At 45.5% G+C, this 27929-nt stretch overlaps 1 protein-coding gene across 7 annotated transcripts; it reads left to right on the top strand.

Moving 5' to 3' along the window:
- TRMU (tRNA mitochondrial 2-thiouridylase) lies at positions 1-26153 on the top strand. 7 transcript variants are annotated; one of them, XM_048836274.2, is made up of 11 exons: positions 10-282; positions 5086-5251; positions 11151-11257; positions 11745-11867; positions 18584-18756; positions 19787-19840; positions 19952-20018; positions 20981-21081; positions 22677-22821; positions 23078-23160; positions 24951-26153. In XM_048836274.2, the coding sequence occupies exons 1-11, from the start codon at positions 201-203 to the stop codon at positions 25101-25103; spliced, it is 1254 nt and encodes a 417-aa protein (XP_048692231.1). In that variant the 5' UTR covers positions 10-200; the 3' UTR covers positions 25104-26153. The 7 variants fall into 7 exon arrangements, with proteins under 7 accessions (XP_048692237.1, XP_048692231.1, XP_048692232.1 ...); XM_048836272.2 differs by lacking the exon at positions 10-282 and adding an exon at positions 382-692; XM_048836277.2 differs by lacking the exon at positions 10-282 and adding an exon at positions 2295-2430.
- Positions 26154-27929: the final 1776 nt, after the last annotated feature.

The following is a 27929-nucleotide window of genomic DNA, read 5'->3' as shown; positions in this document are numbered from 1 at the left end:
CGCGCCCCTCCCTCCGGTGGGGCCGGCTCTGGGTGAGGGGCGGGCTCGCCCCAGTCCGAGCCCGGCTGAGCTTCTCCCTGCGGGGCGCAGGGCACGTTCCCGTCCGCCCCGGCCCCTGCTGCGCCCTAGGAGCCCCGGACGCCGGAAGGGGAGAGCCGGAGCGGGCCGGGCGCCCCAGGCAGCGGGCCCGGCTCGGGAGGATGGCGGCGGCGCGGCGCGTGGTGTGCGCGCTCTCGGGCGGGGTGGACAGCGCGGTGGCGGCGCTGCTGCTCCGGCGGAGGGGTGAGGCGCCACAGGCCCGTGCTGCGGCGGTCAGAGCGTTAGGCGCCGCCGGGGCAGGGGGTCCTGGGGCCGGTGACACGGAGAGAAGGGCGGGGAGGAGGAGAAGAAGAAAGGCTGGGGTGCCTGGAGCTGGTGACACGGGGGCAGTGCCGGGTTTACAATGGCGCCATGGAGCCGGGCCCATGCTCAGAAGGGGCCCCGGCCTGCTCTGCTTGCCCTGTGCCCCGAGACCCCCCGCCCGTTGGCCCCCCGCACACTTGCTCCTCTCCGCTTGCCCGCTGGTCGGCCAGCCGAGGGCTCCTCTCCGCCCCCTGGCTGGACCCTCGTGCAATTCTGGCTCTGGACGGTCTCTGCTTCCCACCACCTCTGGGGCCCCGCCTGTGTCCCTGGAGCTGAGCCGCCTGGGACAGGTGCAGAAGCCTGGCTAGTCTCAGCTGGGTGGGGTGGGGAGGGGGGCTTGGTTGGGTCCCTCCAGACAAGTGGGTCCTGTGGGAGGGGGAGTGCTGGGCTGTGAGGGGGCAGGGAAGATCTCTGTGTGTTGGGGCACTAGGGAGTGGGGGGTTCTGGGTGGGGTGCTGGGCAGTTGGGGTGGGGCTGTGGGCAGGGCACTGTGCATTTGTGGCAGGGTCTGGGGGGGGCACGCTGACCACAGTGCGTACGGAGCGGCTCTGGTCATAGGGAATTGGGGAGGGGGGGAAATGTGTGGTATGGCATGGACCTGCCCCCAAGGGGAAGGGGCATGCTGGCAGCACAAGGCCGGGCGTCTGGCAACTGCCAGTTTGTAAATAGTGCCCTTATGCTGGGCGAAGCAAGGCCGCCACTGTCATGCCATGCCCCATTGGCCCTGGCCGGCCCGTTGCTCTGGGGACTGACACCTCCCCCCACACGCCATGCTCCTTTGCCCCCATGGGGACCCACAGAAGGTTAATCTGGCTCTATACTGGGAGAGTTAGAAGAAGGGCAGGAGATCCTGGAGCTGGTGGGAGTGGAGGGGAAGGGGGAGGAGAAGGAGGGCAGGGGGCCCTGGGGCCCATGACAGAGGAAGGGGGAGGGGAGAAGGGATGGGTTTCCGGGGCTGGTGACACGAGGGGAGAAGGGATGGGGTGCCTGGGGCTGGTGACACGGGAGAGAATGATGGGGGGGGGGCCTGGGGCCTGTGACACTTGATGTGGAGAGGGCTAGGGTGCCTGGGGTCTGTGATATGGGGAGGAAGGCTAGAGTGGCTGTGACAGGGAGTGGAGGAAGGGCTAGGAGTGCCTGGAGGTGCCCCGTCATCAGTTGCTGCCTGTGAGAGTATTACACTGTCCTAATTGTTGTCATTACAGATACTCCTGCACATACCTGTCTGTACCAGTTCATTCCAGGCTGATTTTCCTGTAACCTCTATCCCTTGAATTCATACAACAGTCACCCTCCTTCTCTCTCTGATAGTTAACCGTAACAATTTAACATTGTTCTTCTCTGTAATAGGCACTAAGTCTTGTTAAATATCAGATTATTTAAAATGTTAACACACTTTCTCACATGATTTTCCCAGTGTAGATATGGGCTTTCAGAGAATGAAACATGAATCTCTATTAATTCCCCATTCGCAAAATGGGGAAGAGATGGCCAGCCCTCTGTGGAGATAGAGGTGGTTAGGGACTATTTAGAAAAGCTGGACGTGCACAAGTCCATGGGGCCGGACGAGTTGCATCCGAGAGTGCTGAAGGAATTGGCGGCTGTGATTGCAGAGCCATTGGCCATTATCTTTGAAAACTCGTGGCGAACGGGGGAAGTCCTGGATGACTGGAAAAAGGCTAATGTAGTGCCAATCTTTAAAAAAGGGAAGAAGGAGGATCCTGGGAACTACAGGCCAGTCAGCCTCACCTCAGTCCCTGGAAAAATCATGGAGCAGGTCCTCAAAGAATCAATCCTGAAGCACTTGCATGAGAGGAAAGTGATCAGGAACAGCCAGCATGGATTTACCAAGGGAAGGTCATGCCTGACTAATCTAATCGCCTTTTATGATGAGATTACTGGTTCTGTGGATGAAGGGAAAGCAGTGGATGTATTGTTTCTTGACTTTAGCAAAGCTTTTGACATGGTCTCCCACAGTATTCTTGTCAGCAAGTTAAGGAAGTATGGGCTGGAAGAATGCACTATAAGGTGGGTAGAAAGCTGGCTAGATTGTCGGGCTCAACGGGTAGTTATCAATGGCTCCATGTCTAGTTGGCAGCCGGTATCAAGTGGAGTGCCCCAAGGGTCAGTCCTGGGGCCGGTTTTGTTCAATATCTTCATAAATGATCTGGAGGATGGTGTGGATTGCACTCTCAGCAAATTTGCGGATGATACTAAACTGGGAGGAGTGGTAGATACGCTGGAGGGGAGGGATAGGATACAGAAGGACCTAGACAAATTGGAGGATTGGGCCAAAAGAAATCTGATGAGGTTCAATAAGGATAAGTGCAGGGTCCTGCACTTATTACGGAAGAACCCAATGCACAGCTACAGACTAGGGACCGAATGGCTAGGCAGCAGTTCTGCAGAAAAGGACCTAGGGGATACAGTGGACGAGAAGCTGGATATGAGTCAGCAGTGTGCCCTTGTTGCCAAGAAGGCCAATGGCATTTTGGGATGTATAAGTAGGGGCATAGCGAGCAGATCGAGGGACGTGATCGTTCCCCTCTATTCGACATTGGTGAGGCCTCATCTGGAGTACTGTGTCCAGTTTTGGGCCCCACACTTCAAGAAGGATGTGGATAAATTGGAGCGAGTCCAGCGAAGGGCAACAAAAATGATTAGGGGTCTGGAACACATGAGTTATGAGGAGAGGCTGAGGGAGCTGGGATTGTTTAGCCTGCAGAAGAGAAGAATGAGGGGGGATTTGATAGCTGCTTTCAACTACCTGAAAGGGGGTTCCAAAGAGGATGGCTCTAGACTGTTCTCAATGGTAGCAGATGACAGAACGAGGAGTAATGGTCTCAAGTTGCAGTGGGGGAGGTTTAGATTGGATATTAGGAAAAACTTTTTCACTAAGAGGGTGGTGAAACACTGGAATGCGTTACCTAGGGAGGTGGTAGAATCTCCTTCCTTAGAGGTTTTTAAGGTCAGGCTTGACAAAGCCCTGGCTGGGATGATTTAACTGGGATTTGGTCCTGCTTCGAGCAGGGGGTTGGACTAGATGACCTTCTGGGGTCCCTTCCAACCCTTATATTCTATGATTCTATGATGATATCTCATGATTTGTTATGGCAAGGTTTGTATCAAACTCTTTTGATACCAAGGTTAAAGACTTTTTTAATTCACTATTTTACTTACTGAGTAAGAAGGAATTCCTTATTTTCAAACCTGAAGAGCTGTTGAAAAGAGAATAGGTTGAATATTTTCCATTACCATTGCAGCTGCATTAAGGGCCCTTACATGGGAAGTGCTGGTCTTACAGCATTTACTATTTGGCATAGAATTTGTCAAACACTGAAAAATTAGGAATTATACGCCTGCTGGGGGATAGGAAGAACAATCCCTTATGTTCTTTGATAGGTTTAGAAACATTAAGTACCAAATGCAGAGTTTTGCTGGGGTAACGCCTGCCCTCCTGCATTCTTAGAATGATTCAAGAGAGGGACAGCAGGGCCCGTGTGAGTTTAGGGAAGGAGGGAAAAAACTGCTGGGATGGGCCACCCTGAAACTCAGCTGGCAGGAGCAGAGAGAAGCATCTGCAATAGGACCCTTAGACACTTATGCCATCTGTGTGCAACTGCTTTGTAGTTTTTACTCTGGACATTCTTCCTTTCTGCTGATTGGCTGTTTGCTCCAGCTCTCTCCTGCCCCCTCCTTGACCATCTCTTCACTTCAGCCTCACTTCACCTACCCTCCAGAGTCCATGCACACTTCTTTCTCCCAATTCTCCTTCTCCTATCCCTTACCTACACGCACACACTTTGCCCCTCTCTTATTTATTCCATCCCAGCAAAACTAACATGATGTGCAGCTGACTATTCTTCTTCACTTTGCTGGTATGTTTCTTGTTTTGTGTTTTCTGAACGGATCTGTGTCTTGTGTTTTCTGTTTCCAGTTGGGATCCTAAAGGTTACTATAATACATAATTTTTTCCTCTCTGAAAAAAAATCTAAAATGTGTAATGATCCAGTATTCAACCTGTTAGTGTCACCTTAGGAGTTGGTTGTGAGTTCAATCCTTGAGGGGGCCATTTAGGGATCTGGGGCAAAAATTGGGGATTGGTCCTGCTTTGAGCAGGGGGGTTGGACTAGATGACCTCCTGAGGTCCCTTCTAACCCTGATATTCTATGATTCTATCTGACCAGGTGTTTTTAAATCTTCAAATTCATACTGGACAATGAGTGGGTGGGGGGAAAGGTATCTGGATGCAGAATACTCTGAAAAACTAGCAGTGGACAGAAAATCAAATCAATAGGAGACTGGCTTTTAAAAATTCTTTTCAGTCTATACATAAACAGGAATTACTAATATATGCAATGTAAAACAATCTTGGGGTCTTGGCATGTTCTCCGGGAAAGTCAGGTGCTCAGAATGCTGGGGTGAAATAATGGTATTTGGAAGAAATGAAAGAGGCTCTTGATTTTTTACGAAGCACACATCAGTCTGCCTTAATGGCTTGTCTGAGTGTTACACTATCTGTAGCAAGGAAGTGCAGTGTGAGGCACTGATGGAATGACTTCTTGACAACTATAAGAACACTCAGGATACTGTTGCCCAGTTGGGACTTGAAAGATCCAGAGTTTGGGTCTGATCCATAAGAATGTTTTCAGTATGTGAATAATTCCTTTCCTCCTCCCTTAGGCTACCAAGTGACAGGGGTATTTATGAAGAACTGGGATACTCTGGATGAACAAGGAGTTTGTTCTGCTGACAAAGATTGTGAAGATGCTTATAGAGTTTGTCAGAAACTGGATATCCCTTTTCATCAAGTTTCCTATGTCAAGGAGTACTGGAATGAAGTTTTCAGGTAGGATTGTTTTAGAGACATTTTCTTTAAAAATATAATTTCTCATAAAGTGTTAGTATACCTCTAACCCGATATAATGTGGTCCGCGGGAGCCAAAAAATCTTACCGCGTTATATATGAAACTGTGTTATATTGAACTTGCTTTGGCCCCCCCTGCTCCTTGTCCCCTGACCGCCCCCTCCAGAGACCCCCTGTCCCTGAGACCCCCTGTCCCTGACCCGCCGGCGAGTGTGGGGAGGTTGGGGAAAGGATGCCCCCCACGCTCACCGGTTGCAGGAAGCAGAGCGCCGCGGCTGGGAGCTGGCGGAGTGGAGCGGGCTGGGGCCCTGGGGGTGATTAGGGACAGGGGGTCTCTGGAGGGGGCGGTCAGGGGACAAGGAGCAGGGGGGGCCAAAGCAAGTCGCCCCCAAAGCGAGTCGCCGGGGTCCTAGCCGCCGGCCCTGCTCAGCCCGCTGCCAAAACCAGGCCAGGACCCCGGCAGGCAGCAGCGTGCCATTGAAAATCCTGCCTGCCCCGGTCCACTCTTCTCCGCCGACCCCTCCTTCTCCCCCCCCCCCCCCCCCCCCGCGCGCGCAGGGAAGGGTGAAGAAGCTTGGTGCTGCTGCTGCAGAGAAGGCAAGCTCCCTCCTCCCCCCGCCTCTTCCCCCAGCGTGCTGGTTTCCTGCCCCTCCTCCTCTCCCTCCCTGCCGCTGATCAGCTGATGGCCCTTACGAGAGAGGGGGAGAAGAGAGAGGGGGCGAGCGGCAGTACGCTCACTGCTCCAGGGAGGAGGCGGAGAAGAGGTGGGGACGGGGCCTTGGTGAAGGGGGGTGGAATCAGGGCATATCCCCTCCAGCCCCCTGCCATGAGCTGCTCTGGGCAGGGGGCTGGGAGCACTCCCATAAACCTAGCCCACACCCGCAGCCCCCTGCCCTGACCCCTGCACTCCCCCACGACCCCAGCCCTGACTCCAGCACCCCCACACGTACCCAGCCCCCCATGCCCTGACTCCTGCACCCCCTCACATGCCCCCAGCCCTCTGCCCTGACTCCTGCACCCTCCTCACACACCCGCAGCCCCCTTCCCTGACTCCTGCATCCCCACACCCCATGCCCTGACTCTTGCAGCCCCCCACATTCCCACCCCTACCCTGAGCACCAAAAGGGAGTTCCTGCATCTCCCCCCCACATTCCCACCTGCACCCCTCGCACCAAATGGGAGCTGCCCAGGTAAGCACTCCACACCCAAACCTCCTACCCAACCCTGAGCCCCCTCCCTCATTCTAGCTCCTGGCCAGACCCTGCACCCTAACCCCCAGCCTACTCCTTCACCCCCAGCCCTGTGTTCTGTGCACTCCCACCCTCAGCTCAGTGCAGAGAGAGAGGAAGAGAATGGGCTAGAACCAGGGAGAAGGTAGGTACCCACTCTATGTGGGCAGGGCCGGGATCCCAGACCGGCAGCGGTCTGAGAGGGGCCGGCAGCCGGGACCCTGGCTGGCAGGAGCCAGCGGATGGAACCCCAGACCGGCAGTGGGCTGAGCGGCTCAGCCCGCTGCCGGTCTGGGGTTCCGGCTGCCGGCCCCTTGCCAGCCGTGGTCCTGGCCACAGGCCCCGCTCAGCCTGCTGCCGGCCTAGGTGAATGGAACCCCAGGCTGGCAGCGGGCTGAGCGGGCCAGCGGCGTAAGATCAGCATTGTAATTTAATTTTAAATGAAGCTTCTTAAATATTTTGAAAACCTTTTTTACTTTACATACGACAATAGTTTAGTTAATAATATATAGACTTACAGAGAGAGACCGTCTAAAAAACGTTAAAATGTATTACTGGCAGGCGAAATCTTAAATTAAAGTGAATAAATGAAGACTCGGCACACCACTTCTGAAAGGTTGCCGACCCCTGGGGTAGAGAATGGCAAAAGACTAACAAGGATAACTTAGTATTGATAATTAGTGTCTTTCATAAGACAGTACAGAAATATCTTAATGTGGTAGCAATTATTATTCATTCCTTGTCTTACAAGTTTAGGATCACCACCAACTAATATAGACATAGGTCTATTGGCATACTTACTTACATTTATTCTTTGAATTGATAGATGGGATTTCTCTGGAATTAGGTTAATTTGGCTATGTCATCCAGTTCCAATTCCTCCCTCTTTCTCTTTTCATCCATACTAACTAGCGGCAGTTTGAGGAAGGAAATATTTAATATGAACTTCAGTTACTTTCATTTACATCAGATTGGAGGAAAAAACCCTGCATATTAGACTACTTTTATTCTGAACCCAGCTCACCACCTAGTTGTCATAAAAACGAGCTTTGCTTCTTTCAGCCTCTTTTGTGTTTTGTAGACCAAATCCAGCAGGGGAGGGAGGGACACAGGCCTCTGAGCCAGAGGGGGGCTTGGGCATAGGTGTAGTTTTACTTCTATTTTGTGTGGGCAGGGGCCAGCGGGGCTCAGGCTAGATCTGCATGGCAGGGTCCGGGGAGGGAATGCCACCTCCACCCCCTGACTCACCTTGGCCGGCCGCCTAGGTTGTGGGGGAGGGCACAACCAAAAATTATAACTCAAAGGTGGGGGGCTCAGCTCAAAAAGTTTGAAAACAGCTCAGGGTGCAGGGAGAGGGGTAGCTAGGGGTTGTGTGCAGCCAGTGGGGTAGCTCAGGGTGCAGGGAGAGGGGTAGCTAGGTGCAGGGAGAGGGGTAGCTCAGGATGCAAGGAGGGGATAGCTAGGGACTGTGTGCAGGCAGGGGGGTAGGTCAGGGTGAAGGGAGGGGTTAGCTAGGGGCTTGTGTGCAGGCAGGGGGGTAGGTCAGGGTGCAGGGAGAGGTTAGCTAGGGGCTTGTGTGCTGACGGGGGTAGGTCAGGGTGCAAAGAGGGGAATTGCTAGGGGCTGTGTGCAGGCACGGGGATAGCTCAGGGTGCAGGGAGAAGGGTAGCTGGGGGCTGTATGCTGGGAGGGCTCCCCTGCTGTCCCTGCTTCCTGAGGTCTCTGCCAGTCATGGAGCTGGGTCTTCCCGCCCAGGCTGCTCTTACCACCTGTGTGAGCAACAGGGGCTGGGACCTGAGAAGCAGCTTCAACGCCCTGCAGCAGCAGGAGACAGCTGCCTGCTCCATGGCACTTGCCAGAGCAGCAGCTGTCCTGCACTGCCTGACTCTGGCTGCCTGACTCTGACCTGGGCAGTGGGTGGGGAGAGAAGGAGGTAGAGTGGGGGTCTGGAGCTGCCCCGGGACTGCCCTGCTCTTGCACTGTAATTTCGGGGCAGGGGGGAGGGGAGGCAACACTCCTGTGTCCCCCCCAACTCTGCCCATGGGCTCAGGGCTTCTCCCCCCTGGGGAGCACTGGAGCTCGGGGCTCCGGAGTTCAGCCCTGCTGCTCCTGGCTTCGGCCCCACTGGAGGCATTGGGAATTGAGGCTTCAACCCTGCAGCTCCTGGCTTCAGCCCCGTGGGAGCTGCTCGGGCTCTGGGTTTTAGCCATGGTGCCCCACAGTCTCCCTGAAAGGGTTCACAGATCCCCAGGGGGGCAGCGGACCCCCTGTTGAGAACTGCTGATCTAAGAGGCTGCCAAACAATGGGGATTTTCCTTCTAAAAATTGTTTACACTACAGCTTGAAAAGAAAACGGGGGAACAAGGAAGTGCAGTTAAAATGAGAGCCTTATTTAATACTTAATATTTCAAATGTTTTAACTATTTTTCTTCTTTTCTGTATTTTTAATAAGAGGTTAAAAGGATTTTTAATGGTCTGTTTGCTCGGGTACTAAGCGTTCTATACCAGTGGTTCTCAAACGCTGAGTGTGATGCCCCCTTATAAATTAAAAACACTTTTTGATATATTTAACACCATTATAAATGCTGGAGGCAAAGTGGGGTTGGGGTGGAGGCTGACAGCTTGCAACCCCCCATGTAACAACTTCACAACCCCCTGAGGGCTCACGACCCCGCAAGAGCCCCTGCTGTATATCAAGCCTTGGACCTTGTTTCCAACTGTTTAATGTTGGACAGTGATTGTGTTAACACCTTTAGCCCATTTATTCCATCTAAATTAATATAACAGCCCTACCCTCCCCTACCTCCACTTCCCCTGACTATGGGTCCCTGCTTCCTTCCTCACCACCACTCTACACTCCTCTATTCCCTTGTGACTCCCTGCTTGGCCCCCCTCTTCTCAATTCCATGCATCATCAGATCCACTTCCTTGTTCCCCCAGTCATCTCAGCAGAGAAATACAATCAGGTTAAGCATAGGGCCTCACTTTGCTCAGTAAGGAAATACAGGGTGTCCCCTCCCCATTTTCCCTGTTGATACAGGAGAGTGAAGTTATTCTACCGTCTTTGGGAGTGCTAGCCTGGGATCTCCAAATAAGAGACAGTGCAACTCGAGGTCTTAAGCCCACACTACTACTTTTGTCAACCATTTCCTTCCCCTGTTTTCCCTGAGTCTTCCCCCTTCAGTGCAGGGCTCACATGCAGTCTTTTACTCTAGCAAGCAGCTTGCCCTTCCCTAGAACTTCCTCTTCTGCCTCTTCAGACTGCGAACTTACCTCTTCCCATGGTTTCTACCTCTTCAGGCCTCCTCTTCCTAGGCCTTTTTAACCAAGAGAATCACTCTGGATTTGCCTTTTCTGTAGTCTCTAACCAATATTGGAGAGATTCAGCAGCCATTCTTACTCCCCTTTTCCTTTGTTTTCTGCTTCCCTAAAGAACCTGCTGACTACCCTTTTTTTAGAACTCCCTCTGACTGACATGAAGGCTTCTTAGCCTATGTTGGCAAAACTTATGTTGCTCCAGGTACAAATATTCCACCCCCTGAGCGACATAGATTACACTGACATAAGCGTTCGTCTGCACAGCAAGCTTCTCCAGCCGACATAGCTTATGCTGCTTGCGAAGGTGGGGGGTTTTGTGCCGATGGGAGAGCTCTCTCCCACTGGCGTAGACTCAGTAGAGCATCTTCACCACACGTGCTGCAGTGGTGCAGCTGTACAATACAGCAAGCTTTGCTGTTGCCTACTTTCACAGGCTCTGGGAATTATTTCCTTCAGAATTTCCTCTGGGTTGTAGTCTTCCTTACAGGTTACAGTACACTCTTATGAATAAATTGCCTGTTTGGCCTTGCCCTTGAACGTCAAAGAGGAAAAACAAGAGCAATGCAGGTGTGGGTAGCCCAGCTGACTTAGTTGCTGGTATCATCTGTTAAATGTATGGGAAAAGGTAGTAAACAAAGGACAAACCATTTTGCTTTTTGTTTTTAATATAGTCTGTCAAATGTAAAAATGTAAGGGACAAATCTGAGAGGCTGTTTCAGTTTGTAAAGAGTAAAAAATAAACACCTGTATTTTTTTTTTTTTAAGTGTAAAGTACCCTTTAATTAGCATGTACTGTTTGCGGGCAGAATCATTTGCTGTCAGTTTCTATTTATTTGAATAGGAATTGAGGACAAGAAACACCTTGCAGGCTCAGGCCCTAAGGTATTTCAGTACACATGCCCATCACCATAGTATTTAGGCGCTGTTGTTAATTGGCAATTGTTTAAGCATTTTGAACATGTAATAAAGCGTAATACAAGAGATAATCAGATACTGTGGTGATGAGGCCACGTTTGTCCCTAGTTAAAAATATAAATGCTAAGCACTTTTCTTATTGTAAAGTACAAAGATGTTGAAACTTAATTTGATAAATGCTAGTATGAGTTTAAATATGAAAAACTGTAGCTTAGTCCAGTCATGGAAAATCTTAAATGAGTGTTGTTTTACAGGTAAAATAAAATGTTAATGAATCGCTCATATGTTTGCTTCCTGCACAATTTATGTTTAGTATTATTGATAGGTGTTAAGCTCTCAAGAGTAATAAGTACTTCTTCACACTTGAATCAAATTATCTGACATTAAAAAATGTTTATAGTCGTACATTTGTTTTACAGTTACCTTTTAAATGAGTATGAATTGGGAAGAACTCCTAATCCTGACATAATGTGCAACAAGCATATCAAATTCAATTATTTTCTCCATTATGCTCTGGATAACCTTGGTAAGTTGTCTTCAGGTGTGTTTGTGCATACCCTATACTGCAAAAATGCCAAAGAGGAGCAAATTCTTTTTAAAATGTTGGGCAAGAAGCCTGATCTCATGTGCAAACACAATTTAAACATCTTTGTAGCCTTATACCAGTATTTGTAAACTATTTCTTTTCATGTGTTTTCAGAGATGTAAGTAAGTTTATTTCAGGGAACTCTCTCTTTTGTGAAGAGAAGTTTAAAATTTGCATTTGAAGGTGCTCCTTGAAACCAAAAAAAATGGAAGTGTGGTACCTCAAGAAATATGATTTTCCATTAAATATTGGAGCTGTATTAAGGTTAGGACAGCACTGGCTAGCTATGTAAAGTTTCTCAGATGTCATTTATCTTTATTTTTTGTTCCTGTAATCATTTTTGTTTCCAAATATTTCTATAACCTTTAATACTCTGAATATTGTGAAGTTCAAGTGTGATGTAGATGTATTTTTAAAATTGGCATAGGAGCGAATGCAGTTGCAACTGGACATTATGCAAGGACTTCACTGGAAGATGAAGAAATTTTCCAACAGAAACCTATTAAAATACCACAAGGGCTTTTCAGAAACCGATTTGAAGTTAGAAATGGTAAGTGGTTAATATGGCTTTGTCACAAATTCACAGGCCCAGTGCTCTGTCTTGGCTCCATATGGTCCCTGGGAGGAACAACTTTCAGTGTCAGCCCTCTGCGAGGATCGATTCTCTCTCTCTCTCAGGTTAAGCCATTTGACTCCATTGTCTCCTGGACCACACCTCTAAGCCTTTCCCATGGCTGGTGTGACAAAGTCATACCAGATGGCTGCAAGAAGGTCCTGGAAGACCAATTTGTTATCCCTAGAATGTTAAAGGCCCTTTTCCCTACAGGCTGAGAGAGGATTACCTCGGGTCAATTAGGGACGTCTGAATCCAATTAAGGACTTGCCTGAGGCCTTTAAAAACCCCTTCTCTGGGGAGAGAAAAGGGGATTGAGAATGACAAGCTGCTGCCAGGCTAGTGGCAGCAAGGAAATAAGCTTCTCCAGGCTGAAAGGCTGTGCTTCCTCCCATAGGAGGAACAGCCAAACCTGAATGCCTGCTAAGGGAGGGACCGACACCCTGCCCAAGCAAGGAGGCAAGGAAAGGTATCCCCTTTGGTTGTGTGTTTGAGACTGTTTCCTTTCTGTTTGTTTGGTGAAGGATCACCCCTTAGACCAACCCTGAAAACGGCCAAAGGAGCACAGAAGGGGGAAGGCAAACGCTGCCCAGAGCGGGGCTGATTTACTTCAGGGCTGCCATTGCCAGAGGGAGTAGTGCTAAGTCTGGCGAGACAAAGGAGGTGCCTTGCCACACTGGTCAGACTCAGTGAGCTCCCCTCAGTGAGTCCACTTGAACTGGACCCTTGGGGGAAGACTAGCAGAGAGGGAGCAACAAAACTTTTATATTGTAATAGGTTTCATAGTGGTAGCGGTGTTAGTCTGTATCAGCAAAAAGAACAAGGAGTACTTGTGGCACCTTAGAGACTAACCAATTTATTTGGGCGTAAGCTTTCATGGGCTAAAACTCACTTCATTAGATGCATGGAGTGGAAAATACAGTAGGAAGATATAGATAGGTAGATATCACTCTCACACACACACACGAAAAGATGGGGGTTGCCATACCAACTCTAGTGAGACAAATCAATTAAGGTGGGCTATTACCAGCAGGAGAGAAAAAAAACTTTTGTAGTGATAATCAGGGTGGCCCATATTGTTACTCACAACTTCTTGTCAACTGTTTGAAATGGCAACCCCCATCTTTTCAGGTTCTCTGTGTGTGTGTTTGTGTGTGTAAAATCTTCCTACTGTATTTTCCACTCCATGCATCTGATGAAGTGGGTTTTAGCCCATGAAAGCTTATGCCCAAATAAATTTGTTAGTCTCTAAGGTGCCACAGGTGGTACTCTTTTTTTTTTTTTTTTTTTCTTTTTAAGATTGTAATGACTCTCTGCCAGCGTTGTAAAACAAATGGATTTGTTGGAAGTCTGGAACACAGCATAGAAAGTTCTCGGATAGCCTTTAGAACAGAAAGTTACAGCATAGTTCCTTTGGGTCTTCCTGAGTTCAAGTGGGTCCAGACCCCTCTTTGTCCCCAGTCTAGAATCATAGAATCTAAGGGTTGGAAGGGACCCCAGAAGGTCATCTAGTCCAACCCCCTGCTCGAAGCAGGACCAATTCCCAGTTAAATCATCCCAGCCAGGGCTTTGTCAAGCCTGACCTTAAAAACCTCTAAGGAAGGAGATTCTACCACCTCCCTAGGTAACGCATTCCATAGAAGTGTTCCTCCTTCCAGCCTCCACACTATATCACCTTCCTAAAAGCTGCTACTCCTTGCTTTGTCTTCTTTCTTGGGTAAACAGATCACCTGGGCTCTGTCTCTTCAGCCCTTTGTTCTCCCACTGGCCAAAACCAGATGGGGAGGGCCTTCGGGTCACCGGTTGCTAAGTTATAAAGTGTCCCAGCCATTGTCTGGGGTCCAGGCTGCTACATAGCGGAAACTGAGGCATGCTCAATATTCATATAAAACATTAAGAAAATTCCCCACTTTGTCTCTTACACAATCATATTAAAAGCAACATGACTTCCTCAGTTGAGGTCTCTCAAAGCACTTATCTTTGTAAGAACTTTCCTTAATCACAGTTATATTTATAAACATTAAAGAAACAAGATACATAAATGGCTTTAAGCTTAACATTTTCTTACACAGTATTGCCAGCCCCCTTGGCATTAGGTCATGGTGTTGCAGGGGTCTTAGCCTCCAGTGTTCCCTGTTGCCTACTACTTGGCCCTATAATAACCCGTTTCTGTCCACAGCTTAGCCCTCCAGCTAAATTGCATCTGATCTGGATCCCTTTCAGGATAACAGAAATCCAAACATCCCGAACAACCCATCTTGGGCTATGCCTCAACCCATCTGGATTCAGTTCTCAGCCCCACCCTGGGCTTAATGGTCCTTGAGTGGAACTTCTGTGCACCTTCTTTGGGGCAGACCCATCTTCTGCTTTGAGTTCTCGCCCAAGGACCCTTTGTTAAACAGCTAGGTCTGTGCCTTTAAACATGGTGCGGTTTTTCTGGGCTACTTCCTGCCTCCAAGGCCCTTTTGCTGTTTCCCAGCAGGCTATTTTTATTACAGCATCTTCTGTGGTTTCCAGACCTCTCAGGCTTCTTCCTAGTTCATCTCAGCTCCTTGCTCCTCCCTTGGAATGCTGACCCCAGGATTGCCTCCCTGGGTGTTGCTCCTTTTCAAAGGCCCATCACAGGGACTAAATCCATCCCTGTAGCCTTTTTCAGCATGTCTTTGCCAGGCCTTTACCCAGGGAAGTCCTTAGGCATACCCAGCATAGCGTAGGGCACATGAAAATTTGGGGTACCCCTGGGTCTTAGTGTCCACCCTCCCACCTCTTCCTGTCCCTGTTCTGACCCTTTCTGCAGACTCCCACCACACCTGGCTGGTGTAGCCTGGTGAGTCTTCCTCTGAAGGGGATCTAGTACTTAAAAGAGAAGAAGCCTTCCAGCTTGCTAGACCTATTAACACAACATTGAAACTGTTAAAGAGTCATTCAAGTGGTAATGAAGCATTTGCCAAATAACAGGCATTTGCCAATCCCAAGATATATACTGTCAGTTTCTCAATTTACTGACAGAAACAGTTGTGCCTCACTGTAATATTTACTCAGAACATGTTCGGCTACAGGTCCTTAGTTTAAAATTTGCTTTAAAAATATTTCATCAGTGTGTTACTGAAGATTATAAAATCACATCTCTAAAAAATCCTTGCATAGTTTTTAGATGCACAGTCTGAGTATTCATCTTTAGCCTTAAATGCTTGGATCTTCAGACATATAGTTTTTTAAATAAATCCTTCAAAAGATCACCCTTATCTAAAATACACATGCGAGCTCGGACTGCCGTTGGGCATAGGGGCACCAGTTTAATAATACTGTATAGGGCACCATAAATCCTAAGGACAGCCCTCCACACCTGACAGCCCTTACTCGAGAGCTGTAGCTCACGAAAGCTCATGCTCAAATAAATTGGTTAGTCTCTAAGGTGCCACAAGTACTCCTTTTCTTTTTGCGAATACAGACTAACACGGCTGTTACTCTGAAACCTGTCGAGAGAGAAGTATCTCCCTACCTCCTCTCTCCTGGGCCTCCTTTTTTTGAAGGTGTTCTCCTTTCTCGGTGTAGTCTTCCCTAATCCTTGCACAGCTGTGGTCACTAATGGTAATCAAGCCATCAGGTCAGGATCAGCAGGGGGATAGCTGCTACATCATTGGTGAGGCTGATCCTGACTCCCCTTAAAGGGCCAGCCAGCCTGTGACAGTTGGTTACAATCATAATACATATCAAGATGATATTTCAACATTATTAAACTTCAGTAGTCAAACTTCTTGTTGTAATATTGTTGGAATTCTGCACCAAAAAAAAAAAAATTCTGCGCACAATATTTTAAAATTCTGCAAATTTTATTTGTCAATAAATAAATGTGGAGGCTCCAGCATGGCAGTGGGAAGCACAGGCCACTGGCTGCACAGAAGTGGGAGATCACCCTGCAACCCCCTCTCCCCCCGGGGAGGGGGGAGACATAGACTCAGTGATGAGGCTGCCCCTGACGCAGCATAAGTGCTGGGTCTTCCCCAGAAACACCCCGGAGCCCTGACCCTCTGCACCCGAAGCACCAGGTGTGGGCAGGCAGGCTCAGCCCAGCAGGCTCCAGGTGTAGGGTGAGAGGGTTCTGTGTGGGGCAGTCTGGGTGTGGGAAGCTCTGTGGGGGGTGCGGGGCAATTGGACTCTGCAGGGGGGGTCCATGTGAGGGTAGTTGGGTTTCAGCAGAGCGGGGAGGGGGTCTGGATGCCGGGGGAAGGGGCTCGGCAGTGCTCCAGATGCAGGGGGAATAGGGCTTGGCGGGGAGGGCCAGGTACAGAGGGGTGGGGCTCAGTGGGGATGTCTGGGTATGGGAGCGTCCGAAGGCACAGGGGCTGAGTGGATGGGGGAGCATCTCCTATATAGTGACCCTTCTCCCCAGTACTGAGGAGCAATTGAAACAGAAGTGGGATGGCATGTGGAGCCAGGGGAGGCTTCTGGGGGTGGCTCTAACCTGGCCCTGGCCGCTCTGTGCACTCCTCCCCCAGCCCAGCTGGGACTAGCAGCTGAGTCTGGTGCAGGGTAGGAGTCACCAGCTGAGGCAATCCCCAACCGTGGGGAGGGCCAGGTGTGGGGTGAACAGCTCAGTGGGGGGGGGGGGGGGGGCAAAAGCATGGGGGTTGGGTGGACAGGGAGTGGGTCTAACCCAGCACTGGCCGGGGCATCCCTCCATCCCCCAAGTAGGTATTTACCTCTCCGTCAGCTGCTCCGGGTGCTTGAAACCATGCGCCCGTGCTGCTGGGCAGGGCACGTAACCACTCTTGCAGCTTCCCTTTGCTTCCCATCAGAAAGTCATGTTTTTCCAGGGAAGCAAAGAAATCTGCGAATTCTGTGTGGAGCAGCGGCACAGAATTGCCACTGGAGTAAAATGAGAGACAATAGGTAGGGTGGAGATAAGCAGAGACATGAAAGGTCTTGAAAGTGAAGAAAGTAGCTTATATTGAATGCCATAGAGAAGGGTGAGCCAGTGGAGGGATGCAGAGAGATGGGTGATATGGTCAAAGTGACAGGATAAGAAAATTATGTTTGCAGCAGCATTCTGAATGGCTGGGAATGGGACATTGTTGCATTTGTCAAGTCCAGAGAAAAGGATGTTGCAGTAATTGAAACGTGACATAAGGAGAGTCTGGATGAGAGTTTTAGCTGTGTGGATGGATTCATAGATTCCAAGGCCAAAAGGTACAATTGTGATCATCTAGTCTGACCATCTGTATGACACAGGCCATAGAACTTCCCCAGAATAATTCCTAGACCTAGATTATATCTTTTAGAAAAACATCCAGTCTTGATTTAAAAATTGCCAGTGATGGAAAATCCATCACACCCTTGGGGCATTGTCCTAAATGGTTAATTACTCACTGTTAAAAATTTACCCCTTGTTTCCAGTCTGAATTTGTCTAGCTTCCGGTTAAAACAATTGGATCATGCTACAGCTTTCTCTGCTAGATTAAAGAGCCCATTATCAAATATTTGTGTCCCATGTAGGTACTTATAGCCCAGAAGGCGGCACTTCTAGAGTAGACCTGAAAGGTAAATCTGTGTTATCAGCATATAGATGGTGGTTTTATTTGCGTCTGGAGAGTCAGCATTTTCCAGGGCAGGGAGAAACCCCACTTTCCAACTTCTGTTTTGTGACACCTCTTAACTATCTATCACCATGAATGTGGTATTCTAGGTGTGTTTCCAGACCTATTGTGGCAACTCTCTATTACTAGATGTGACTGACCAGTATCTCAAAATCATCTCTCAGTCATTTGAAACAGAAGGCATTGATGTGTTAGCCATGAAACTCCAGAGCTATGATGGAGACTAGTTCTTATCCAAATGGACAGAATATGACTGAAAATTACAGTATAACTATGTGATGGAGGCTGACATCATGGGCTAGTTGGATCATAATTATTACATATACAAGACAGGATCAAGTTGTTTGTGCTCCGAATCTGTAGATCATTTGTATAAACAAGTCAAATTTTGTTCTGTGGTACTGCTGTAGGTCTGGAATAACTCCAGTGACGTTAATGTGGATTTACATCAGTGTGACTTTGAGCAAATTTGGTCTAACAATTTCTTGAAAAGCAAGATACAACACTGTTAGCTACATTTACAAACAGCAATATTTTAAAATATTAATTTATAGCATTGCTTTTCTTACTAGGAAAATTCACAGTGATGTAAAGAAAACAGAGGTTCAGCAAAATACAAAATCAAAATCTGTGTAGCTCTTTTTGGTAGTTTTAAAGAAAAATATTATAAAAATATTCTAAAAATCTTGGAAATTTTTATCATTTTATTAAAATGTTTAAGACCATAATAAACAGGCAAAACCAAATATTTGGAATGTTGGGTGTCATAAGTCAAACATGGGATTAACTGGTGTTCATGTTAGTTTGAGTAATCAGTTTTAACCCCCATTTCTTCTTGTAAAATTGAACAAAAGATACAGTATTAGGAAATGTAGCAATATCTAGGTTGTAAAAAATGCCCCAAATGTTTTCTGTTGAATACAATGAGAAAACTCGCTAAAATGTGTTTATAGTAGAAGTTCTTATTTTAGGTTGAATTTTAACTAAACTTATTTGTAAATAGTAGGAGTTAAGCTATGTAACATTGAAACATCTTGTGTATTCTACATCTTGCAGCTGTAAAACTCCTTAAAGGCGCTGACCACTGGAAAGACCAGACCTTCTTCCTCAGTCAGATTTCACAAGATGCTTTGAGGAGAACCATTTTTCCTTTGGGAGGATTGACAAAAGATTTTGTAAAGAAGATAGCAGCAGAACATGGATTTCATCATGTGCTAAAGAGAAAAGAGGCATGGTAACACTTATTAAATTTTTGATTTATATTTATCTCTAAACCAGAGGTCCCCAATGTGGTGCCTGCGGGCACCATGGCGCCCCCCGGGGCATTTTTGTGCACCCGCAGGACACTCCGCTGCCGAAATGCCGCCAAGAAGCGCTGCCATTTTCCGGCAGCATTTTGGTGGCAACGCTTATTACCACTGCCACTTCTCGGCGGCGGGGTGTCTGGTACCCGCCACAGTCTTCTGGGAATAGCAATACGCTATTCCCACAAGAAAGTTTGGGGTCCACTGCTCTAAACCATTCTTTTTCTGATTTATATGTTATTATAAACATTAATACTTGTTAGGTAAACTTTAAATATAGTCATAGTTTTTTTAATTACATTGCATCAAATTAAGTCAAATTACTTCTGAGTAACATAATAAAATATATTTGGACTGTAAATTGAGTTTTGCATTGTTTACGCAGTTGTCTCTACCTGTCCCAAAGTACTGTTAAGTGTGTTTAGGCTGGATATTTTAATTTTTGGTTTTGTTTTGTTTAAAAAACTCCTCTACCATTGTAGCTCTGAGGAGCTGAGGTGAGGGATGTGGCCTGTTTCCAACCAGCACAAGTCACAGAGATAGCCAATGATTTATATTTCACCATGGTTCTCTGTATCTCTACTATGGTTGGTTGCAGGATGCATTGATATAGATTGTTTGTTTGTTTTTTCTTAGGTCGCTTTTTTCACAAGACAAGTTCTGTTTCCATAGCTAAGGAACTAATGTCTTACTGAGTAACCATGTGATCTTATTGTCACCCGTGTCTTTCTCCTCTTTCCTGTGCTTATGATTTTTACTTGTATTGAATTTAGTTTGTGTGCTCTTTGAGGCAGCGATCTTTATATTCATTTTGTGAGGCACCTAGCATATTTCTAAGTGCAAGGGAGGGTAAATCTTTGCTGTACTGATAATGAATGTTTTGACGTTAGTATTTTAAAATGTTTCATTCTGCTTTTTTATAGTGTGCGTTCATTTTATTCTTTTTTTTTTTAAGAGTATGGGAATCTGTTTTATTGGTGAAAGAAATTTTGAAAACTTCATTCTTGAGGCAAGTAGCATTAGATTTGGGGAATTTATAAACTTCTGTTCTGATTTCCCTAGTAATTTGTAATGTGGCCTGGGGAAAGATCTTTTATGTAACTATTTTTCTTTCTTGTAGTATTTAGAACCTCGTCCAGGTAACTTTGTTTCCATTGAAGATAACAAGGTGATAGGAACACACAAAGGTAAGCAGCTGCCTTTCCTAGCTAATTGATTTTAAATAAACCGTTTGTGTAATATATAACAATGCTTTTTTTTTTTTTTTTTTTTTGGGAAAGACTAGTTCTGTAAAATTCCAAAGATCTATAATCCCATTCTGTTTTGGTATGCCTAATGAATCATAGAAGATCCATTAACCCTGTAACTATGGCTTTGGTCTATCTCTAGTTTTTATATTAGTTTTATATCGCAATAAAAAGAAAAACCATAATTATTGCCTAGCACCAGTGATACTTCGGATTACTTTGTTGCCACTAGGTAGGTCATCATTAATTTTATGCTAAGGGAACATTGTCAATTTGATTTATTTTTTTAAATGACTAAGTTTCAATTCCATTTTCTGATAGAGCGCCCTTTAAATGTCCAGAAATTTTAAATTCCTTTAAATATAAGTTTATACAGGTTCTTTTGGGCAGTTAGAGAACACCAGCACCAGATATGCACAAGTTCACCTCCTCTTTCCCCTCCTTCCTCTCTGTGAACATCTGCCTGTTGCCTCTTCGCTTTCAGACTCTGTTACTGATAAACACCCTTCCAAGGCTTGCAAAAGAGCCTACACCTAAGATCCCACAAGCCAGTGCACGAAAATCTGATGTCAAGTTAGTGAATATAATAGGAAGTGAAACTGACTCATTAAAACTGTGAAACTGACAAGACACATTTATCAAATTCACAAACTAAACAAGCTGAAATACTGATGTTTTTCTCTAATCTAGTTCAATTATAGTAGTCTTTGGGGTATTTGTCACAACAGCAGGTACAGACTTTTAGGATAAAAACTTTTTCAAGTTTATGGGGTCTCTCTAACTTTTGCTCAGTGGTATACTTAACCTTTTGAGGAGAGGGATTTATGCATTTGAAAGATTTTGATTTCTGCAGCTAAAGAGTTAAGGGGTGTTAGCTGTGTTAAATTTTCATATTTCTTTAGGTTGTTTCCTGTATACAATAGGCCAGAGGGCCAAGCTAAGCGGCCTCAGTGAAGCTTGGTTTGTTGTTGAGAAAGATACAACCTCAGGAGATATCTTTGTGGTAAGTTTATTTACACTGATACTGTGTGTGATTAATGTAGGCATTGCATGATTCCCACTGAAAAGAATGTGATTCTAATCTATGTAGAAGTCTTGGCTTTTCCATTTAAAAGAGAAACAAAAGCTGCCAACTGATACAGCATTAATAGGTTTTATACATCCTGTCCAAAAATTTGGCATCTGATTAGTAGACAGTTGTTAGAGATTTTAGCTTGAAGTATGTTCCAAACTATTGGCAATCAAGCTCCAGTGTACTACTCCAAAACACAAGTCGTTTTTCATATAGCCATTGTGGCACAATACATAATACTTTATCTAAAACATTTCATTTATTATATTGGTATAGCAAGTTGCTAGAAAATGAAGTATTGAACACTAATACAGTTTCACCTCTCTGTGAAAACAGACAAGATTCAGCTCTGTAAATAATTTCTGCCTTACTGACAAGTCAACATGTAGCATTCTCCAGCATTCTGAAGCACCCTAACATCACTAATGTTTTGTGCAGTGTTTGGTTATCTAATTGGCTAGTGATGTTATTTTTCTTGCTCTGGAGTGTTTCATTGTAGCAGATGTGCTTTCTTGAGACAGCACCGTAAACCAAAAAGGGGATGAAGAGAGAAATGAGCATAAGAGAATTATTTCATGCCTTAGACACTGATGTAAGAACCTCCTCTTGGTTGCAGCTTGGATGCCAGACTACTCAGTTTTGTGGTGTTCTCCCTTATGCCACTGGCAGAATGACAAAATAGTAACTTGAGAAGCACTTCCAGTGGCATGTATTTTTAACTCTTTATGCTTTACCTACTTCTCAAAAATTCCTTCCGGAGGTAGCGTGTCACATGAATTGGCATTTGTCTTCCATCACCCAATGCTATTTAATCAATAGAATAGCATAGATTTAAAGTCCAAACATCTTTGGTGTCTTATGATTGGTAATGATAGTTGGGAGCTTGTTACATTACAGCATTCAAAAGTATATTAGTCACTTTTTTAGAACAAATGGTAAGACATGGTCCATGCCCCTAGAAGGCTTACAGTCTGTTAAATATGATTTGATAAGTGAGGGTAAATCAATAGAGTGGGGAATGGGTGAATAAGGACAAGGGAACAATAACAAATCACATTTCCTCATTATAAGCATGTGCACATCTTGATTTCTCAATTCCTTTTTTTTTTTTAATATCTATCTATTTTTTAAATGGATATCAAGGAAGAAGAGAATCTTAGAAAGGGATTTGGATGAAGAAAAGATAGTGGAATTGTTGGATCAAGATAATGAGGACAATACTGCATAAGGGTCAGCATGGAGAAAGGGCTGGCAAGGATTGTGGGAGAAATGCACAAATGAGCTGGCATAACTGTGGGGGTGAAGGAAGCATGACGCTGAATAATAATTCATACTTGCTATGGCATATTTTTTTCATGAAAGATTTAAGAAAGCTGGTTAGAATCTAACATCTACTTGCTTTACTAGTTGATTAGCTTTTATTTTGTTATGCCTTGATGTTTTCCTGAAATCTATGTTTTCATTCACAGCAGTTATGTAATATCTGGCATAAACATTGGTATTAAACAAAAATGTTGTACTTTAAGGCACCATCTACAGAGCACCCTGCACTGTATAGAGACCTACTGCGGACAAACCGTGTGCATTGGATTGCAGAGGAACCTCCTGCTGAGCTAATTAGGGACAAAATGATGGAGTGTACTTTCAGGTTTCAGCATCAGATGGCACTAGGTGATCAAACTTTGTACATTTAAATCTATTCAAATTCTGATCTGGGTGATAGATTGAAATAGGGTCTAATATAATTTCTCAAAGTAGATAAAAATGTTTGTGCTAATGATGCTTTTCCATTTTTTAAAGACTTAAAAAGCATTATTTTTGGAGACATCTTCACTCATTAGACTTGTTTCAGCCAGTGAAAAACTAGTTAATTGATTTGTGACTATAAGGGTGAGCTAGCTGGCTGTTTAACAACTTTCTCTTTTAGTGCCTTGCACGTTAACTCTAAACCAAGATGGGACAGTGTGGGTGACACTAGTCAAGCCAATAAGAGCTCTTACACCAGGGCAAGTAAGTGTTGCCAGAATTGATTCTTTTAATTTCTATTTACTAGCATCCTGCATAACTTCAGTTAGAAGAACTTCAGAAAGTTCATCCACCCAGTTTTAAAGAACTGTTGTTTCAGGCTATCTAAATCAGCGGTGGGGAAACTTTTTGGCCCTAGGGACACATCAGGTACAGAAATTATATGGAGGGCCGGGTAGGGAAGGCTGGGGGAGGCTATGCCTCCCCAAACAGTGAGGCGTGGCCTGGCCCCCGCCCCATTCCAGCCCCCCCGGAACTGCCCCCCCGGAACTCTCACCCCTATCCAACCCCCCCGGCCCCGCACCCCTGACTGCCCTCCCAGGACTCCTGCATCCCATCCAAACACCCCTTCTCTCTGCCTCCTGACAATCCCCCCGGGACGCCCGTCCCCTATCCAATCCCCCCTGGACCCACCCCCATCCAACCCTCCCTGCTCTGCCCACCCCACATTACCTATGGGGTGGGGGAAAAGGGGGCTCAGTCCTTTCCCTGTACGTTTTCCCTGCTCATTTGGCTGCTCTCCCTGGCAGTTGGGCAGGGCTTGCTCCCTGTCTGGGCTTGGCTGCTGGGGACAGGGGCCAAGCATGCTGGAGGTGGAGGGGGGCCCTGGTTTGCTCTGCCCCTGTTCCTGGCAGCAGGGCCCAGGCCCCTTGACCACCCCCCTGCAAGCCCCCCTCCTCCTCGCCTGCCCCGGAACTCTCCCTGACCGTGCCGCCCGGCCGGTGCTGCAGCCACACTGCCCGGGTGCTGGGGGAATTGTGACTGGGAGGGAGGGAGGGAGGGAGGGGAGCTGAAGGGGAGGGGCTAGGGGCTAGCCTCCGCCCCTCTCACCACACTGCTGCGGAGTTGGGCTGGCTCCTCTGCAAGCCTGTCCTGACCCCGCAGGAGCTCAGGGGCCAGAGGGAAGGGTCCTGCGGGCCGTAGTTTGCCCCCCTCTGATCTAAATCATCACTCAGTTATTTTACTAACATTCAGAAAGTTTTCTCCAAAAACCAAAATGAAAGAAACTTGATTTAGAAACTTTGGGCCTCTCTAAAGCCCATTGCAATACATGTAAATATTCCCTTGGATGTTAGTGGACTTCGGATCAGACCCTGTATGCAGAAACTGAATCTGTTATGGGTCTAAATACATACATGAATTGAACCAGGAGTTTGGTTAATAATTTGCTTATTAGAAACTTTGTGATACTGACTTTCATATTTAATATTTGACTCGGGGAGTACTATTGGTTTTTTGAATGTCCAGAAGGTTATCTGCTTCTGACAGATTCACATGTCCCAGCATAAAAGTGAAAAGAATAATTACATAGTGGTATGTAACATAACAGCCTTTCACATTCAGTACCACACCATAGAATGTATAACTCAGCCTTTTGAAGAGGCTCCTGTGAAAATGATACACTCTACTTACATGACTATCAGCCCCTTATTGAAAAGCTTTTCAAACAAAAAGTGTTACATAATAACTAAAGAGAGATTCCATCAACAAGAAAAATAATTAAAATAACTATCTTACCACTGATTTCTCATGTAATATTGTAAAATTTCATGATGGAATTTCCATAACATTTTATATTTATACTCGCATGAGTCAACAGTTCTAACTATTCATTCTCTTTACACTCCCATTTTATGTAATGTGGTCAGAGCAAATACAAGGGAATAAATTTAATGTTACCTTGAGTATTCAGGGTGATCTCCCTTCTTATCTGTCAGTCTCTCAGCATGCCACTTTGCCAGTGCTCTAAAGACTGTCGTGTGTTTGTCTTCTAGTTTGCTGTGTTCTACAAGGGTGACGAGTGCCTTGGCAGTGGAAAAATCATGAGGCTGGGCCCATCAGTGTACACCTTGCAACAGGGCAAAAGCAGAGAGCAGGATCCAAGGTGTGTGTTAGCAGAGACCAAGAAGTTAGAACCAGCAACATAACTCCTGCACTTTTCTTGATTGAAAGACTTTGGGGAAACTGGAGCCTTAAAATAACGAACACACACACACACACACACACACACACACGTATTCTCTGACAAACTATGACTTTTAAAGGGTGAATTATGACAGTCCTGTCCTTGTATTTGATTGATGGTACCTGAGAGGGTTTTTGAACAAAAAACAGTTTTGATATGGTTTCATGAAAATAGGTCAGTAAGATACTTCAAATAAGTAACAGAAACATAGTATACAAAAAAATGGGCATGACTGGATGAGACCCATCCTGGCAGTTTCAAGATCAGCACTTTCATGTTTTCAGAACTGAGTTAACTGTAAACCAAGTATTTAAAGTCAGAGTCTTTCTAATATAAATACACTGTTTATGTACTACTCTGTTCTATAAATTTATGAAAGTCTCTACAGCTTGAAAAAGCTGCTTTTCCCTCTTCGTTTCTTGTGCTATGAATCAGCCTTGTGGTTGAGAACTCGTTATTAATGAATTTTCAATATGTAATAAAACAATTAATTTCCTAAAATTGCTCTGTTACAGCATCAGCATATAAAATTATTTTAAAAATGCCCGAAACACTAAACTTCTCTTTTAGGCACAACTGAAAGTATTTTTTAAAAGCTGTCTTTCGTTAAAATGCATACATGATTTTTGTTAAATGTGTGTGCATGTGGACTTTGGGAGAAGGATGTGTTATCTCTTCATGCAAACTGGTGAAGTTGAATATAACTGTGAGCAACAGGTATTTATTTTTCACTTGCAATAAATTTTACAACATGTATTTTACACTTGTTTGAATCTTATGCTGCTAGTAGTTACAGTTTAAGATTTTACTATCATTTAGGTTTTGAAATCTAGTGATTTGAAAGTAAATGTTTTGATACATCTAACAATCTCTTATAAAACTGAGTAATGGTATGCCATTTTACTGTAGTTTAAATAATTTTGTAAACTAATCAGGGCAGGGACTGTGGATTGTGTCCTTGGAGCACTGAGAGTGCATTGTCAGGGTGTAAATAAAACCAAATTCATATTTACTTGTTTGTTATATTAAAGCTTGTTATACGGGTAACTTTTGGGGAGGGAGGGCTGGCATTCGTGGAAATAGACCAGATACTAAATCATTGTGGTGTGATACTATATGGGAGGTGTCAGGGTCCCTCCCTCCCCTCCCCCCCACTCTGAACTCTGGGCTACAGCTGTGGGGACCCACATGAAAGATCCCCTAAGCTTATATTCTACCAGCTTTGGTTAAAACTTCCCCAAGATACAAATTCCTTTCCTTGCCCTTGGACGGTATTGCTGCCACCACGAAGTGATTTACACAAAAATTCAGGGAAAGGTCACTTGAAATCCCTATCCCCACAAAATATCCCCCCAAGTCCCTTCACCCCCTTTCCTGAGGAGGCTTGAGAATAATATACCAACCAATTGCCTTAGCAATATGAGCACAGACCAGACCCTTTGTCTTCAGGACACTGAAATCAATCAGGTTCTTAAAAGAAGAACTTTATTTATAAAGAAAAAAATAAAAGAATCACACCTGCAAAATCAGGCTGGAAGGTAACTTTACAGGGTAATAAAAAAATTTAAAACACAGAGGATTCCTCTTTGGGCTCAGCTTCACAGTTACAAAAACAGAAATAAAACTACCTCTGTAGTATAGGAAAATTCACAAGCCAAAACAAAAGATAACCTAACACATTTCCTTGCCTTACTTACAATTTCTGTGCTTTTAAATGGATTATTCCAGGTATATTTTCAGGAGATATTGTACCTGCTTGGCTTCTCCCTCCATCCGGAGAGGGAACAACACACACAACAACAAACAAATCCTCCCCGCCCAAGATTTGAAAGTATCTTCTTTCCTTATTGGTCCTTCTGGTCAGGTGCCAGCTACGTTATTTGAACAGCTTAACCCCTTACAGTTAAAGTAATCCAGTACAGCTGCCAAGGAGGGATTTTATGCGACTGCATACATAAAGGTTGCTACCCTTCTCCCTATATTTATGACAGGAGGATATTATGAAATGTGTTTATTATTTAAAACAAAAAACCTCCCAAGACTTCTGATACTGTGAATTGGAGCAAGCCACTGCATCCTGAAGACCTCCTCAGATAGCTATATAGCTCCTTTATTACAAGTCTTAACAAAAGCCAAGTCCTGTAGTTAACATTACTGTATAAATTAACTATCATTAACACACAGCTGCACGGAAGTAAGACTTTTTTCAAATGGCTGTAGAAGTCTGATGGGTATAGAATTCTGTCTTTATCCAGTTAAGGAGAGAGTCTAGAAAGCTGTACCACAAATAGATTTCATCAAATGTAAAAGTTAATTACATGTAACCATGTTGTCTCCCCCCTCCTACACACACCTCCCTTTCTATATCCTGATTGCCAGTTTAAGAGCTGCTATTCTCTGCTCAGAGTAACAAAGGAAAATAAAGTTCTGTCTTTTTCTCCAAAGAGGGGAAATAAATGAACAGAAAACTCTCCTTTGAACTGCTACTTGCCAGTCTGTGGATTTGCTGAGAACACTTGTGTGAAGCAAACAAACCACCCTTCCTGTAAGAAATCTGTACCACTTGTCAGAAATATCAGTTGTCCTGTATGGGGGAAAAAAAACAGAAAGTACAGCCACTTATGATCGGTATGTAAGGCACATCAGGATAAGTTCAATGGGGGAAAGTGTTTTTCTTTGGCTATCCAGATAAGAATGTATTATAAGGTTTTCTTTTGATTTTGTGGCTGTGTTATTCCTCCTTACAGTTGTTGATTCCTATTATTTTGATAATGTTATTCCAGTAATG

This window comes from Caretta caretta, chromosome 1, assembly GCF_965140235.1.
Source record: "Caretta caretta isolate rCarCar2 chromosome 1, rCarCar1.hap1, whole genome shotgun sequence".
Classification (NCBI taxonomy): Eukaryota; Metazoa; Chordata; order Testudines; family Cheloniidae; genus Caretta; species Caretta caretta.
This window is presented reverse-complemented; position numbering and strand designations above follow the sequence as displayed.